The sequence below is a fragment of the Prionailurus bengalensis genome, chromosome B1 (assembly GCF_016509475.1).
Source record: "Prionailurus bengalensis isolate Pbe53 chromosome B1, Fcat_Pben_1.1_paternal_pri, whole genome shotgun sequence".
In the NCBI taxonomy this organism is placed as follows: domain Eukaryota; kingdom Metazoa; phylum Chordata; class Mammalia; order Carnivora; family Felidae; genus Prionailurus; species Prionailurus bengalensis.
The window spans coordinates 199,643,164-199,659,489 of NC_057344.1; the positions used below are offsets into that span (position 1 = coordinate 199,643,164).

At 46.5% G+C, this 16,326-nt stretch overlaps 1 protein-coding gene across 3 annotated transcripts in view; it reads left to right on the forward strand.

Moving 5' to 3' along the window:
* The window catches only part of SLC2A9 (solute carrier family 2 member 9), a 256,914-nt gene that overhangs the window by 94,600 nt on the left and 145,988 nt on the right, over positions 1-16,326 (forward strand). For all 3 annotated transcript variants that reach the window (XM_043572969.1, XM_043572968.1, XM_043572967.1), the window contains one exon: positions 3,784-3,929. In XM_043572969.1, the coding sequence (XP_043428904.1) occupies positions 3,784-3,929 (146 nt within the window). The remainder of the gene's footprint in view (positions 1-3,783; positions 3,930-16,326) is intronic.

A 16,326-nucleotide genomic window follows, 5' to 3' on the forward strand; every position in this document is an offset into this window, starting at 1 on the left:
CTGTGTGAGGGCGTGTGCCCTGACTGCCCTTGCACACCATCAGACCGTGCACCCTGAGGAAGGGGAAGGCCTTCTGGAAGGTGTAGCAGGCTCGGTACACTGGGACTGTTGTAATGTTTTAGATACGAGGCATGCTGCCCTCTGCTCACTTCTCGGAGTCTCTGCTCGCTGTCTGACTGCCCACCGGGGGGCCTGCTCCCACAGACCACAGTTGTAACCAGGGACCAGCCTGCCAGGGTCCGCGACTCCAGATCGCTGGTATCTGCTGACCCTGGCCTTTATGAGCCAGGATTAAACAAATAACAGTAGAGCAGGAGTGGGCGGGAACCCATTCAGTACGTGGTTTGTTTCTTTTTTATTTATTTTGAGAGAGAGAGAGACAGTAGGGGAGGGGCAGAGAGAGAGAGAGACTGAGAGAGAGGCAGAGAGAGAGGCAGAGACAGAGAATCCCAAGCAGGCTCTGCACCATCAGCGCAGAGCCCGACGCGGGGTTTGAACCTACATACTGCAAGATCGTGACCTGAGCCGAAATCAGGAGTATGACCTTAACCCACCATGCCACCCAGGCCCCCATAATACACGTTAATCAAGCCCCTGTCTGTCCCAGGGCTGGCGCTGCAGGTGCCGTGCTCTCAGGGAGCTTCACTGTGGCTGCGGGTGAGGAAACAGACGGTCGAGTAAATACCAAACAAGAAACATGCAGAAAGCACTAAGCATTCGGGGGAGCCAGGACTGGATGTAGAGACAAAGAGCTGGGGAAGGGGCCAGTTCCAGCAGGTGGCCAGGGAAGGCCTCAGTGAGGAGGTGTGCTAGTCTCCCGGGGGCAGGCCTCAAACAATAGAGATCATGCTATCAGAGTTCAGAGGCCAGAAGCCCAACATCAAGGTGCAGGCAGGCTTTGTTCCTTCTCGAGGCTCTGAGGGTGAATCTCTTCTGTGCTCTGCACCCCTTGGCCTTCCCTGACTGGCGTCTCTCTTGTCCCTGTCCCCATCTTCACATAGCCTCCTTCTCAGTATCTTCACATGACCTCTTATAAGGATGCCAGTCATTGAATTTAGGACCCACCCTTATCCGGTATGACCTCCTCTTAACTTGAGTACATCTGCAAACAACTTCCAAATGAGGTCACTTTGCTGGGGGCTTGGTAAGACAGGAAGCACAGGCGGGGGTCAGCTTATGGGGCTGTGACAACCGAGGTTCCAGATAAACAGAGCAGCAAAGGCCAATATCCTACAGTCAGTATGCTCCTGGGGTTCAGCGAACCCCAAGGCTGGGGGCCCCTGGGGAGGAAGAGTGGCAAGAGATGGGGGTCGTGGGTCGAGAGAGGCCACTCGGGTGTGGGATGCCTGGTGCAGCACTACGGGCCTCGGATGACCTACCCCCTGGTTTGCCTGGGTCGCAGGACTTCCAGTGCTAAAACCGGGACAGTCCCCAGCCAACTGGCATGTGGTGGCTTTCATGTAGACTGCCTCCTCATTCGGCCCCGGTTTAGCCACCAGCGTCGCATTTTGCCATGTCATTTCACAGCTGGGAGAGGAGAACGGCCACCACTTATCGACAGCTTACTGTATGCAGTCACCTGCAAAGCATTTCACATACATCTCACCTGTGCACAGCACCTGTGTGAAGGGGGTATAATTACTGTCCCAGCTGTGGCTCCGTGCCCTTCACCGCCACCTCGCCGCCTCTTTCCCACCAGCTTTATCATTTCCTCATTCATTTTTTGAGAGGTGATTAGCCTCAGCGGGGAGGAGGAACATCGGGGAAAGGAAACTGACAGTTTTTTAAGTGCCTGTCAAGTGACCACACGTGAGGCAGAAGCCTTATGTGTGATAATTTCATTGCCACTGCAACAGAAATAGACAGCAATTATTACCCTAATTTTATAGATCAGGAAGCCGAGGCTAGGAGAAGCTAATTGACTTGATCAAGGTCACCTGGCGAGGAAGCCGGGGCTCTGGGACTTGAGTCCTTGTACGTGTCTCCCCCTGTGGTGCTCCCCACCCCAGGCAGCAAGGTGCCAAGCTGGTCCCCGGCCAGCCAGTGCTTCCACGAGGCCAGCTGTTTTCAGCATGTGTATTTTGGATAAAAATTCAAACAGCATCTGGCTTATGTTGTGACTTTGCAGATAATTCCCATCTCTTTGTACCTTAAGCGTGTTTGCCTTTCTGATGAGGCAGGAAAAGTTGTTCTGGGCTGCGATGCAGTGAAAGAGATCCTCAGCTTATAAATTGGGTCACATAGTCCCTCTCCTAATTTTTTTTTTTTTAAAGGAAGGGCCTTTCTGACGGCTAGCGACTGGGGCGAATTCAGCTTAACTTGAAGCACGTTGATTGGTACCTAGAGTGTTTCGGGAGGTGCGAGAGGCATGGGGAGGCCAGGGAAGGAAAGAAATGTTTGATGCCCTCACAGTCTGGTGAAAAGTCAGGCAATAAGAATGAGTGCTGTCGGCACTGATTTGTAGAGCACTGCACGGTGAGCAGACGCGAACTCTCCCAGCCGCCCTGTGCAGTTAGGCTCAGTTCTTAGCCCATCTGCAGAGAGGGAAGCCGAGGCCTCATGGCCTGTAAGTTACAGGGATTCTCCCCGGGAGGCAGTGTGGCTCTGGGGTGTGCCGTCTGTGCTCCAGACGAGCCGTGAGTCAGCCTGCGATAAGGTCTATAGACCTTTGTGGGCCTGTAAAGGGATTTGAGAATAGCCTTGCCCAGGTACAGGTGGAAAACTGGGCTTCTTGAAACTGACAAGCACTCTATAAAATGTTGTAAAATGGGTATAACAGTATCTACCCTACCTGAGTCCCGTGTCTTATATAAAGAGTCACGGTCAGCTAGTGGGAGAAGCTCAAGTTCTAGAATCGGAGACCTGACCTGTTGGGCAAAATAATCTCTTCGGGCCTCTCTGGCCATCACTTGGTGATTTGGGAAAGTTACTCCATTTGTGCCTCAGTTTCCTCATATTTAGAATAAGGATAACGGTAGTACATTTACTTCAGTGGGTTACTATGAAAATACGTAAGTTAATAAACGTAGAGATAAGAAGGATCCCGCCACTTGGTAAGCACTAGGTGTGTTGGCTGCTAAACACCACCAGTACCGTCTGCTACCACTACCTCCGCTCTCATTGCCACTCTCGCCACCACTGTCACCACCCCCTCCGTCAGCATTATCACCACCATCACCACCACCACCTCTACCATCATTACCACCATGACCACCACCTCTTCCACCACCGCCATCACCTTCTCCACCATCACCACCTCTTCCACTACTACCACCGTCACCATCATCACCACCACCATCACCGCTACCACCTCCATCACCACCACCATCACCATCACCGTCATCATCACCATCTCCACCACCACCACCACCGCCGCCGTTGTCACCATCTCCACCACCGCCATCATCACCACCATCATCATCATCATCACTACCACCACCTTCACTATCACCACGACCACCACCACCATCATCATCGTCATCACCACCAGCACCACCTTCACCGTCACCACCATCACCGCCACCTTCATCGTCTGTTTTCCCTTCTATGAAATCTGCCTCCCAGCCATGCCTTCTGGATTAAACGATACAGGCCATGTCAAAGCATCAGCGATTGGTGCAGAAAGCTTGGGGTAGTGTTGTGGCTGCAGCACTGTTCTTATCGGGGCTCGGCAGAGGGGGGGCCCTGACCCATCTCCCTCGAGGGAGACAGCCCTCTCGCTGACCAGGGTGCTCCTCCCGCAGAGAAGACAGACCTCTCACAGCTGCCGTTGTTCCTTCACAGGCATCGCCCTCAGCGCGCTCCCCATGTACCTGAACGAGATCTCGCCCAAGGCGATCCGTGGCTCTCTGGGGCAGGTGACCGCCATCTTCATCTGCGTTGGCGTGTTCATGGGGCAACTGCTGGGCCTGCCTGAGCTGCTGGGAAAGGTAAGTGCGGCTCGCCGGCCAACCGTGTCTGTTGTCATTTGGTGCCACCCTCTCAGCTCCCCACATCCCTTCCGGGACCAGGGGTGGTTGCAGGTGAGCCCTTCCTCCAAAGGCTTGTCCATGGCGTCCCTGAGCACGCAGGCCCCTCACTCACCACTGGAGGACGGTTATCGAGTTCCTTCGACTGCGTTTGATTTTTTGTTTTTTTTCCAGAACATAAAGAATACATAACAAATGCAAACCTTAACAGAATGTTCAGATCCACCCACCCAATAACTGTTGTCAGCAGCTAATTTGTATTCATTTAGGCGTTTTTCTTTGCTTCTACACTCATATAAACATATAGTTGTTGTTGTTTTTGTTTTAATGGAACCATGCCACACGCATTGTTCTGCAACTTGGCTGTTTTCACTTACTGTATTTGGGGCATCTTTCCAAGATGTTTTGCTCTGCTCTACCTCACTTGCACAGTCTTCTGTTTTGGGAAGCAGGAGGGCCTGGCTTTGAATCCCAGTTCAACAGCTGACTTGCCTTCTGGCCTTGGCAGGAAGGAAAGCCTGGCCCGGGTGGGGGTGGGGGGGAGGAGGGTGATAAGGGAGGGGAGGACCTACAGAGACCAGAGAGAGGCCTGGAGGCTGTGGCTCTCTCTCCGGGTAGAGGGTAGAGGGGAAGGGGATGACTTGCTGTCGGAGCGTCCAGCCGGATGAGGAGGGAGAACGTGGCCTCCCCAAAGACAGCGGAAGGTTGGGAGGTGGGTCGGGAGGAGGTGAATCTCGGGGTGATGGGGGTGGTGCCTGCTGCCTACCACGGTCCGGTCCGGCGCTTAAGCGGAGCACAGCTGACCAGCCCCGTGAGCGGCACCCCTGCTCCAGCGACAGGAGTGCTCATGACAATGCGCACGTCTGGTGCGCTCGTTGTTCGTGCCGTCCCGAGCCTCGCGGCTGCTCTGTGGGTGGCTCCCCTCTGCAGCTGTGGACGTGGAAGCAGAGAGAGGTGAGGTCAGACCTGACTCGTGGCTGAAACCGGAACCTGGGTCTGTCTGCTTCCAGACCCATGTATGGGGCGTGTCTCACACAGCTAAGAAGGGACACGCTGGGTCCTCTGGGAGCGGGAGCAAGATCCCAACACTGATTGTTATGTGCGCGTTCTTTCCATGCATCAAGCAGTTCTCTGACACCAGCCGGGTGTCCTGTGAATCCACGCAATTCTGACACCATCTACCTGGACGCAGTGTCAGACCCCACAGGGTCAGGGCTCAGTCCCAAGAGGCTGTCCCCACTTCAGATGCCAGTTGCAAGTCTAGGTTGTCCCCTGTGCTTCCGACCGACTGGCCATAAATCAGTGGTGCCTACGACCTTCTCCTTGAGTTGGGTTAATTTGCTAGAACAGCTCACAGAACACAGGGACCCATCGACCCACGAGATGACAGGTTTCTCACAAAAGGGTAGAACTCAGAACAGCCAGAGAAAGGAGACAGGCAGGGAAAGGCAGAGGGAGGGGCATGGAGTTTCCCTGCCCTCTCTGGGACGTCACTCTCCCAGAATCTGTGTTCGCCCACCTGAAGCTCTTGGAACCCCATCCTTTGGGGGGTTTGTGGAAGCCTCCTTACAAAGGAAAGATTGATTAGATCATTGGCCGTTGGTGACTGAACTCAGTCTCTGTCCTGTCCCCTCCCTGGAAGTTCTGGGTCACTTGGTTTTCTCCACGGATACCCAGCCCCCATCCTCAGGTGCCTTCCAAAGTCACTTCGTTAACATAAATGCGGGTGTGGCTTAAAGAGCTTTGTTATGATTATTGAGACACCTTTATTACTGTCATCTCTTAGGAAATCCCAAGGGTTTTGGGAGCTCTGTGCTAGAAGTGGGCAGGAGACCAAATATATGTTTCTTTTTTTAAATCACAATAAGACAGTAAGAGCTTAGGTTGGGAGAATACGAGCCCCTTTATGCCCTACCCTTAATAAGCCGAGGGCCAGCCCCTGCCTCATTCAGGGAAGGTTTTATAAGCTGAGGATTATGATAAGATTATGGGAGCTGGATGGCATTTATCCCTTAAAGATGTTTTTGGGGGCACCTGTGTGGCTCAGTTGGTTAAGCATCTGACTTCAGCTCAGGTCATGAGCTCGCAGTTCACGAGTCTGAGCCCTGCATCAGGCTCTGTGCTGACAGCTCAGAGCCTGGAGCCTGCTTCGGATTCTGTGTCTTCCTCTCTCTCTGCCTGTCCCCTGCTCATGCTCTGTCTCTCTCTCTCTCAAAAATAAATAAAAACATTAAGAAAATGTTTTTGAATGTTTGTTAACACTTTTTATTGTGGTAAAATATACATAAGGTTGAACATTTGCAGCATTTTGACGTCTACATTTCCATAGCATCGTACATGACTTTTTATACTTCACCTAATGGAGGTCACTTCCGAAGTATCTACTTCCGATCTTTTATTATCAACCCTTTGGGGTTATTACGGCCGTGATTTTTTTTCTCTTTTGCAAAAACAGAAATAACGCACACTTAATATTTGTGGTTGCCACACGCATGGTGATTTCTAGAATTAGTGCAAGCAGGTGGGAAACAATCTCCTTACCAAAGTGAGATTCCACATTAGAGAGGCTCTTTTGCTTTTTGCTTTCAAAATATTTTAAAATTCTGAAAGTCAACGTTATGTGTGTGGCAAAAATAAAAACATTATAACAATCACAGCCTCTGTTCTTTACATGTAAAAATGTATTTATTTATTTTTTAATGTTTATTTATTTTTGAGACAGAGAGAGACAGAACATGAGTGAGGGAGGGGCAGAGAGAGAGGGAGACACAGGCAGCAGGCTCCAGGCTCTGAGCTGTCAGCACAGAGCCCGACGCGGGGCTTGAACTCGTGAGCCGTGAGATCATGACCTGAGCCAAAGTCAGACACTCAACCGACTGAGCCACCCAGGTGCCCCATAAAAACATATTTTAAAGTCAACAGAGAGACCTGTTGTCTTCCCAGAGTGAAAAAGTAAATAAGCATCTGCTTCAGTAGAGGCTAAGTTTTTCTCTTTCAGGGGGAATTCCAATTCCTCATTGGACTCCTCTCTTGTAAATCAGTGTCCGGTCCTTTCTGCCACCAGGCTGGGGTCCTGTCTCAGCTCAGGTTGTTGTCAAATACCAGAGGCTGGGCGGCTTGAGAGCAAGAGAACTCTTCTGCATGTCGCTGTCCAGTTCTCCCAGCACCATTTGCTAAAGAGACTGTCTTTTTTCCATTGGATGCTCTTTCCTGCTTTGTCAACAATTAGTGGGCCGTGCGTTTGTGGGTCCAATTCTGGGTTCTCTATTCCATTCCATTGGTCTACCTGTCTGTTTTTGTGCCAATACCATGCTGTCTTGATGATTATAGCTCTGTAGTACAGGCTAAAGTCTGGGATTGTGATGCCTCCCGCTTTGGTTTTTTTCTTCAATATTATTTTGGCTATTTGGGGTCTTTTGTGGTTCCATAAAAATTTTAGGATTGTTTGTTCTAGCTTTGAGAAGAATGGCGGTGCAATTTTTATCAGGTTTGCATTGAACGTGTAGATTGCTTTGGGTGGTATTGACATTTTAACAATATTTATTCTTCCAATCCATGAGCATGGAATGTTTTTCCATTTCTTTGTGTCTTCTTCAATTTCCTTCATAAGCTTTCTACAGTTTTCAGTGTACAGATCTTTTACATCTTTGGTTAGGTTTATTCCTAGGTATTCTATGGTTCTTGGTGCAACTATAAATGGGATCAGTTTCTTCATTTGTCTTTCTGTTGCTTCATTATTGGTGTATAAAAATGCAGCTGATTTCTGTGCATTGATTTTGTACCCTGCGACTTTGCTGAATTCATGTATCAGTTCTAGGAGTCTTTTGGTGGAATCTTTCAGGTTTTCCAAGTAGAGTATCATGTTGTCTGTGAAAAGTGAAAGTTTGATTTCTTTGCCAGTTTTGATGCCTTTTATTTCATTTTGTTGTCTGATTGCTGATGCTAGGACTTCCAACACTGTTAACTAGAGCACTTTCTTAAACTGTACACAAAAATAAACTCAAAATGTATGAAAGACCTAAATGTGAGACAGAAAACCATCAAAAACCTAGAGGAGAAAGCAGGCAACAACCTCTTTGACCTCAGCCACAGCAATTTCTTACTCAACACATCTCCGAACGCAAGGAAATTAAAAGCAAAAATGAGCTTTTGGGACCTCATCAAGATAAAAAGCTTCTGCACTGCAAAGGAAGCAATCAGTAAAACTAAAAGGCAACCAATGGAAGGGAGAAGATATTTGCAAATGACATATCAGATAAAGGACTAGTATTCAAAATCTATAAAGAACTTACCAAACTCCATACCCGAAAAACAATCCAGTGAAGAAATGGGCAGAAAACATGAATAGACACTTCTCTAAAGAAGACATCCAGATGGCCAACAGACACATGAGAAAATGCTCAACGTCACTCATCATCAGGTAAATGCAAATCAAAGCCACCCTGAGATACCACCTCACACCGGTCAGAGTGGCTAAAATGAAAAAATCAGGAAACTATGGATGCTGGCGAGGATGTGGAGAAACGGGAACCCTCTTGCACTGTTGGGAATGCAAACTGGTGCAGCCGCTCTGGAAAACAGTGTGGAGGTTCCTCAAAAAATTAAAAATAGACCTACCCTATGACCCAGCAATAGCACCACTAGGTATTTACCCAAGGGATCCAGGAGTGCTGATGCATAGGGGCACTTGTACCCCAGTGTTTCTAGCAGTGCTTTCAACAATAGCCAAATTATGGAAAGAGCCTAAGTATCCATCAACTGACGAATGGATAAAGATGTAGTTTATATGTATACAATGGAATACTACTTGGCAATGAGAAAGAATGAAATCATGCCATTTGCAGCAACATGGATGGTACTGGAAGGTATTATGCTAAGTGAAATAAGTCAGTCAGAGAAAGATATCATATGTCTTCACTCATACGTGGAACTTGAGAAACTTACCAGAAGACCATGGGAGAAGGGAAGGGGGAAAAATAGCTATAAACAGAGAGGGAGGGAGGCAAACCACAAGAGACTCTTAAATACAGAGAACAAACTGAGGGTTGGGGGGGGAGCAGGGCAGAGGGGAAAATGGGTGATGGGCATTGAGGAGGGCACTTGTTGGGATGAGCACTGGGTGTTGTATGTAAGCCAATTTGACAATAAATTGTATTGAAAAAAAAAAAAAGAACAAGAGAACTTACTCCTTGCAGTTCTGGAGGCAGGAAGCCTGGGATCAGGATGTCAGCACGAGCAGGTTCTGGTGAGGGCCCACTTCCTGCCTCGTGGACGGCCGCCTTCTCTCTGTGTTGTCAAATGGGGAGACAGATCCTCTTTCTCGTACAGGGCTCCACCCTCATGACCTGATCACCTCCCAGAGGCTCCATTCCTAACGTCATTGCCTCGAGGTGAAGTTTCAACATGTGATTTTTTGGGGGACACCAACATTCCATCCATAGCAGGCCCTTTGGTCTTTCGTGAACCTCTGTCTTCTCCTGTCATTTGCTCACTCCTTTACCTGTCCAGCACACTCTGGAACACTGAGCTGGATGCTGGAGCTGCAGCTTTGGGCACGTCCACAAGCTGGGTGTATTCTGCACCTTTATGACGACCACGGTCCGCATGGACTGTGTGACCCTGGGAAGGTCACCCACCTCCGCGAGCCAGGGGCCCCCTTGGTGGCAGGCATGCTTGCAGGTCCTCGAGCTCCACACCAGCACGCCTTCCTCTGGGGAGCTCCTCTGACAAACAGTGACACTGTGCAGCACGTCCCCAGAACAGACACCCTGCGCACGTCCCCGTCCCATGCTTTATTTCTGTTGGCTTCAGCTTCTTTTCCCTCCAGTAGATCCTGTCTTACAGACGTGTGCGTGCACAAAATCCAGAGGTTTGCAAGTTTATTCACTCATCCAGAAAGTGTTTTAGACAGCTGTTCTGTGCCACGTGTTGGACTGGTTCCTGGTAGCCGTGCACAGAGGTCAGACTAGTCCTTGCCCTTGGGGAGTTCACAGGAAAGACAGGTAACCGAAGATGACCAGCACGATGGGGGAAAGGTAGGACACTATCCTAGAGCGGGTGCCAGGAATGGTTGGTTGTCCTGTGAGAAGTGACATTTAAACTCATGCCTTGAGGGTTGGTAGGATTTACCCAGGCCAGGAGGGTGGGGGCAGACGGGAGAGTGTTTCAGGCAGAGGACACAGTATAAGTGAAGGCCCTGTCATTTGTCTAGAGGCAAAACCCCAGGGGCACTAGGGCACTGAGAGGGAGACGGGTGGGGGCATGGAAAGGCAAGTGGGGGCCACACGCTGTGAGTACAGTGAAGGGCAGGCAAGATGAGGGGCTTCAGTGGCCCTGTGATGGCTGGGGGGACATGCCTTGTTCAGTGAGAGCAGCTGCTACTGTTTCCGTGACAGATACTGGGCTGCAGGTGATCAGTTTTCTGATTTTCAAGAGAAGTTAGAATCCAGATCTTCATGTCAAATTTCTTGATTTTTTTTTAAAAAAAGTTTTACTTATTTATTTTGAGAAAGAGAGAGAGAGCAGGGGAGGGGCACAGAGAGAGGGAGAGAGAGAGAATCCCAAGCAGTTTTTGCACTGCCAGTGCAGAGCCAGACGTGGGGCTCAATCTCACGAACTGTCGTATCATAACCTGAGCAGAAAGCAAGAGTTGGATGCTTAGTGGACTGAGCCACCCAGGTACCCCTATTTCTTGATTTTTAAATATTGGAAACCAGTTGACCTTGAAAAAAACCCTCCCATTTGTGGTCTGGATCCTGCCTCGTGGGCCACTTTTCACACACCTTGATCAGGAGCGTGGGCACCTGTGGAGGCTTCTCTTCATTCGGGAGCACTGAGCCATCATCCACCAGTGGCAGTAGGACAAGATGTACACTTAAAAGAAAGACTTGGGCTGCCACGTGGAGAGCATATTGGATCCCAGCCAAACCCGGAGAGACTGCGCTGGTCCGGTGGGGAGACAGGAGCTTGGTTTCGAGTAGTGGCGGGGGACAAGTGGACACGCTCGATGGGGAATGGCGGTGTGCCTTGTTAGAGGTGGGAGGAGTCAGGATATCTCCTGGTGTGTGGCAGGTCAGCCAGGTAAAGTGGGGCACCAGATGCTGAGATAGGGAGCCCCGGAGGAGAAGCAGCTTCACAGATGCAGCTTCAAAGATGACAAGGTCACTGAAAGGAACCGTCCAAATCACAGAGCAACTTGAAGGTGGAGCTGACTTGAGGCCCCGGGTGCCTGGATTCCCAGGCAGGTGCTCCCTCAGCAACAGGTGCGCAGGCCCGCCTTCTGGCCCCGAGCCAGCTGAGCAGGTATGCCATTGGTGCCCAGGGACTGTCTTTTCCCATCAGATTGGATTTTTCCAGCATCTTGGACCTGGCCACAGGCTGTTAACTCGGTGAATGCCTTATTTTCAAATCCATGCTCCAGGAAGATGGATATTGGGCTTCTGGTACAGGAAGGAATGTCAGATCAGAACTTTCCATTCATCTCAGTGGGGATTGGTGGTATTCTGGCTACATGAGACGCACAGTTATTTCACTGAGTGTCAGAATCTCATTTTCTCTGGGTTCATCCTGTTTCTCAGTTACCTTCAAAGACAGGGACAACTCAGCTTGTGAAAAGGAAAAAAAAAAGTAAGAAGGGAAGGACTGCATTTACATGCAAACAATTGCTTTGAAATGCAGAGGTTGGAGGGAGTAGGGGGAGGACTTTTAGCACAGTCGCCAGAAGGCCAGATGGGGAAGTGAATGTGGGAATTAACACTTGTGCTGCGAATTTAATCAAACACACATTGTAAAACATGTGGGAGTTGGACATTTATGTGACATTTTATGCTTCCAAAGGATATTTTGCCAACATATTAATTAGCTATTTCTCCTGCAGTGAGGAAGAAGAAAGGCACTTCCATGAAAATTGTAGGCAGAAGTGGGAGAAGACAGGGGAACAACTTGGGGCCGTAAATGCTAGGTTTCGACCACCTGGGGAACATCCGTGGTGGGTGAGCTACCAGGCCAGGGAAGACCTGTGCCAGTTCAGGGCTCATCATTGTTCTACTGGGGACACACTTCTCCCACGACTGACATCCATTGTGTTCTTTTGTAGAAATATTGTGGGCTCAGCTCAGAAAATTTGAAACACAGAAAGAAGGAAGTAAAGCCACTTGAAATTCGGCCATGTTAGGGGAGGATGGTACTTTTAGTATTTTGGTCCGTTTCCTTCTATGTTTCTATGTATCTGTTACACGGTCGAGATTACCGTGCCTCGCTTTGTGTTCTGCTTTTAAAGAATCACTTACTACCATATCAGGTTCATTTCTCTGCATCACTAAAGATTCTTTACAAGCACATTCGTAAAGTGTAAATAAACGTTTCATTAGCATCATCGTGTTCCATCACAAAGGGGTATAGGAAGCCATTGTCCGGTATTGAACACGTTTGCCTTCTGAATTTTCACTGTGAATAATATTGAAACAAACAGCTTTTTCATAAATCTTTTTTCCCTTTTAAAAAGTTTTTATTTAAATTCCAGTTAGTTAGCCTGCACCGTAATATTAGTTTCGGGTGTGCAACATAGTGATTCAACACCTCTGTACAACACCACGACAGGTGCGCTCCTTAACCCCCGTCACCTGTTTTCCCCAACCCCCCGCCCCCACATAAATCTTTTAAGTCTTTTCTGTTAACTTATGTGCTTGATTTTTATGACCGTGATGCATCCATACCCATTGTATATAATGTGAAAGAATTTGGAAAATGAAAACATTAAAGCTTCTACACTTTACCATTTCTGGATAAACATTCTAATTTTTAATTTTTCTTTCCATTAGTTTTAATCATATAATCTTGCCCCCACACACGCATTTAGTTCATTACATGTGTATATCTTTTTATATGCTGATTATTTTGCAACATTATGTGGAGAAGTCATGGGAATTATTTGGCATGATAATGTTAGTAATTGTACAGTATTTTGTTTTATGAGTTATGATCATCTGTTTTATTGTTCTTTTATTTTCTGGACATCTGGATTGTTCTGGTGTTTGAAAACTTGAGATGAACAGTCCTCTGCACAAATCATTATTCAGCTCTCTCATTATTTATGTGGGTTAGTGCCCCAGAAATGGAAACAGTAGGTCAAAGAATATAAATTTATTTAAGGCTTTCATGCATATTATCAAATCTTTCCCCTGAGGGGCTGGCTCCATTTTCTTTCCCACCAGCAGTGTTCAAGACCATACCTGTCCCTGTACCTTTGTCATCCACAAGCATTTAAATAACGCTGGTATTTTATAGGAGAAATAATATAGCATCACATTATAGTATGATTTTGTGTTTATTAGTGAGATTAGATATTTCATAAGTGCATGAGTTTCCTGTTGGTGCTATAAGAAATCACCACAACAGAGGCTCAGATGTGTTCTCTCATATTCCCGGAGGCCGAAATTCCAAACCAGTTTCATCGGGCCAAAATCAAGGTGTCAGAAGGTCTGTGTTCCTCCAGGGGCCCTAGAGGAGACTCTGTCCCCTGCCTCTTCCAGCTGTGTGTCTGTCTGCACTCCAAGCTCTCTGTGGTCACATTTCTTCCTGGGTCTTCCAGGGTCAAATTTCCCTGTGTCTCCCTCTTATAAGGATTGCACTTAGGGCCCACCCAAGTGTTCCAGGATAATCTTCCCATCTGGAGATCCTTAACTACAAAATTTTTTTTTTGCCACATAACTTACTTCCAGTTTCTGGGATTAGACTGTGGATACCTTTTAGGAGGTCCTTGCTGAGCCTACCACAATAAGCTGGTTTTCAAATGTTTCTTCTGTAAATGGTCTATATAGTCACGCATCTTCCTTACGCGGCTACTGGGATGTTAAGGATTCTGCTAGTAACTTTTACAATCCCTTTTGCTATTAGGAATATTAACAATATCCTTTATGACATTTCCTTTTTACATTTAATTTCCTTTTTATTTTCAATGTGTGGATTATAAAATATTTTTATGTATAAAAGGCTTTCTTCTCCTCTGAGATTTCTTCTACTTTTTCTTTAAGTTTATTTATTTTGAGAGAGAGAGAGAGACAGAGAGAGAGCGAGCACACACACGCAGGGGAGGGGCAGAGAGAAAGGGAGAGAGAGAGAATCCCAAGCAGTTTCCACACTGTGGAGCCTGGTGCAGGGCTCGATCTCATGAACCGTGAGATCATGACCTGAGCCAAAATCAAGAGTCGGGTGCTTAACCAACTGAGACACCCAGGCGCCCCTCTTCCACTTGTTTTTAGCTTAGAAATTTCTTCCCCTCTCAGAAATACAATGAGTATTCATCTGTATTTATTTGTGGGTTGTTTTATGGGAACGGTTTTTACATTTAATTCTTAAAATCTTTTGAGTTATTCCAGAACATGGCGTAAAGCATTTAAATGTAGCATTTCCCCATCTCTCTTCCCACTCTTCCTCAACTACTCACTAATTCAGACCACCTTTCCCCTATTGATTTTTGGGGTTGCCTTACGCACACGTTCCATTTGTGATACACATGAGTTTCTGCTTCTGGACTGTCCACTTTGTTCCTCTTGAATTTCTGTGGTGAGGGCCCACCCCTGCTTTTGTCATTATTGTCACTTGAGTGTAGATTTCATACTGCCGTCACCAGTCTTCGTTTTCAAAACTGTGTCAGAAACATTCACTTGTGTGTTCCTCCGTGGGAACTCTGAACCTTTCCTCCTTTCCCAGCACAAACAAAAATGTCACTGGAATCGAACTTTTGATTGGAATTGTGTTAAACCGATTCGTGAATCTGGACTCAGTCGAGACTGTTTTCCCTGATTTATTACTTCCGCTGAGAAGCGTGCCTCCCTCTGCATTTAGGTTTTCTTTCTACCACTCAGTTGTTTTTGTTGCTGTTGCATTCCTAAGAACTAGAAACGGTAATTTTCTTATTAATTGCTTAGGTATTTTGTAGCAGGTTGCTGCTACCGGAGGTTTTCCCATTATGGTTTCTAACTAGTTGTTAAAGTATGGGAAAGCTCCTGATTGTGTGTGGTAATCTGGAAGTCTCTGCTGCTTGCTCATAGTTTCTGTTTCTTTGTTTGCTTACCTAGACAATTCAGATGGACGTTTATTGATAGCATCTGCAGCGAATGCCAGTTTGGCCCCTTCTTTTCTAACAGTGACGCTTCTTATGTCTTTACTGACCTCCTTGTCTTCTTGCGTTGGCTAGGATATGTTAACGGTGTTGACTGGAGGAGGCATATTTGTTTTTCCTGATTTATTGGGAACACCTGTTGTGTTTCACTACTGGGTATATTCATTTTTATTAATTTGAAATGGATATTATTTATCCTCGTTAGGAATTATCTGTCCCATCTTGGTTTTTGTAGATGATCAGCAATGCGCAAAATATCTCCTGATTTCTGTTAAGCTATTGATGCTTTTGTGTTACCAGACAGTCAATTATCAGATGTGTTATAACATTAGAATGGCTTATTTTAAACCATCCCTACATACATTCCTGGGATACGTCTTCCTTGGTTGTTGTGGAATATTTTTACATGTTGTTAAATTTGATTCACTCATATCTTGTTTAGTGTTTGTATACTTACGTCAATAGATGAAATCTTTCTGGAGCTTTTAATGTTGAACCCATATATTTTTTTTAATCTATTTTCACCTTTCACTCTTTCTAGAGCAGATTCTGTAACATTAGTTGGTATCAAAAGAACTTACTAGTAAAACAGTCTCGACCTAGAATTGTCGGGAAGAAATTCTTTGAAGAAGCTTTATCAGTTTCTTCTTTAACAATCTAATCTATTTTTTCTTGGGTCAATTTTGTTAATTTCTGCCTTTTCAATAAAGTTATATATCTCATTGACACTTTTAAATATGTCTGCAGATATGTATACAACTCTAAGTTTTAATGTCCTCTATGTCTATATATCTTCTCACTTGATCTAATTTGATTTATTGCACTTTGCTGTCTTTTTTAAAACAAAACTTCCAACTCGTTGCCTCTAATTTTGTTATTTCAAAGACTAAACTCTGTTATTGATTTTACTGCTTTCCAGTTTTATAAATTTCTGCTTTTTTATTATTATTTATACATTTTTTCCTTTGAACAGAGATTTGCCAACATTCCTGAGATTGTAATATGCCACTTTCTCAATGTGATTGTCTTCTAAATAAGTTGTCATTTTAATTTCATATTCAGAACAATTACTTAGAACAGTGTTATGAATGCTACCTCAGGTAGATAGATGTGACTTTGTTATTGTCACTCATTGCCAGTCGTGTTTTGTTGCATAAAGAGAAAGCAACCCATTATGTCTCTTTTGGTGAACAAATTGCGGTTATTCTGAGGTCGGTTTGTGATCAGCCTGGATAA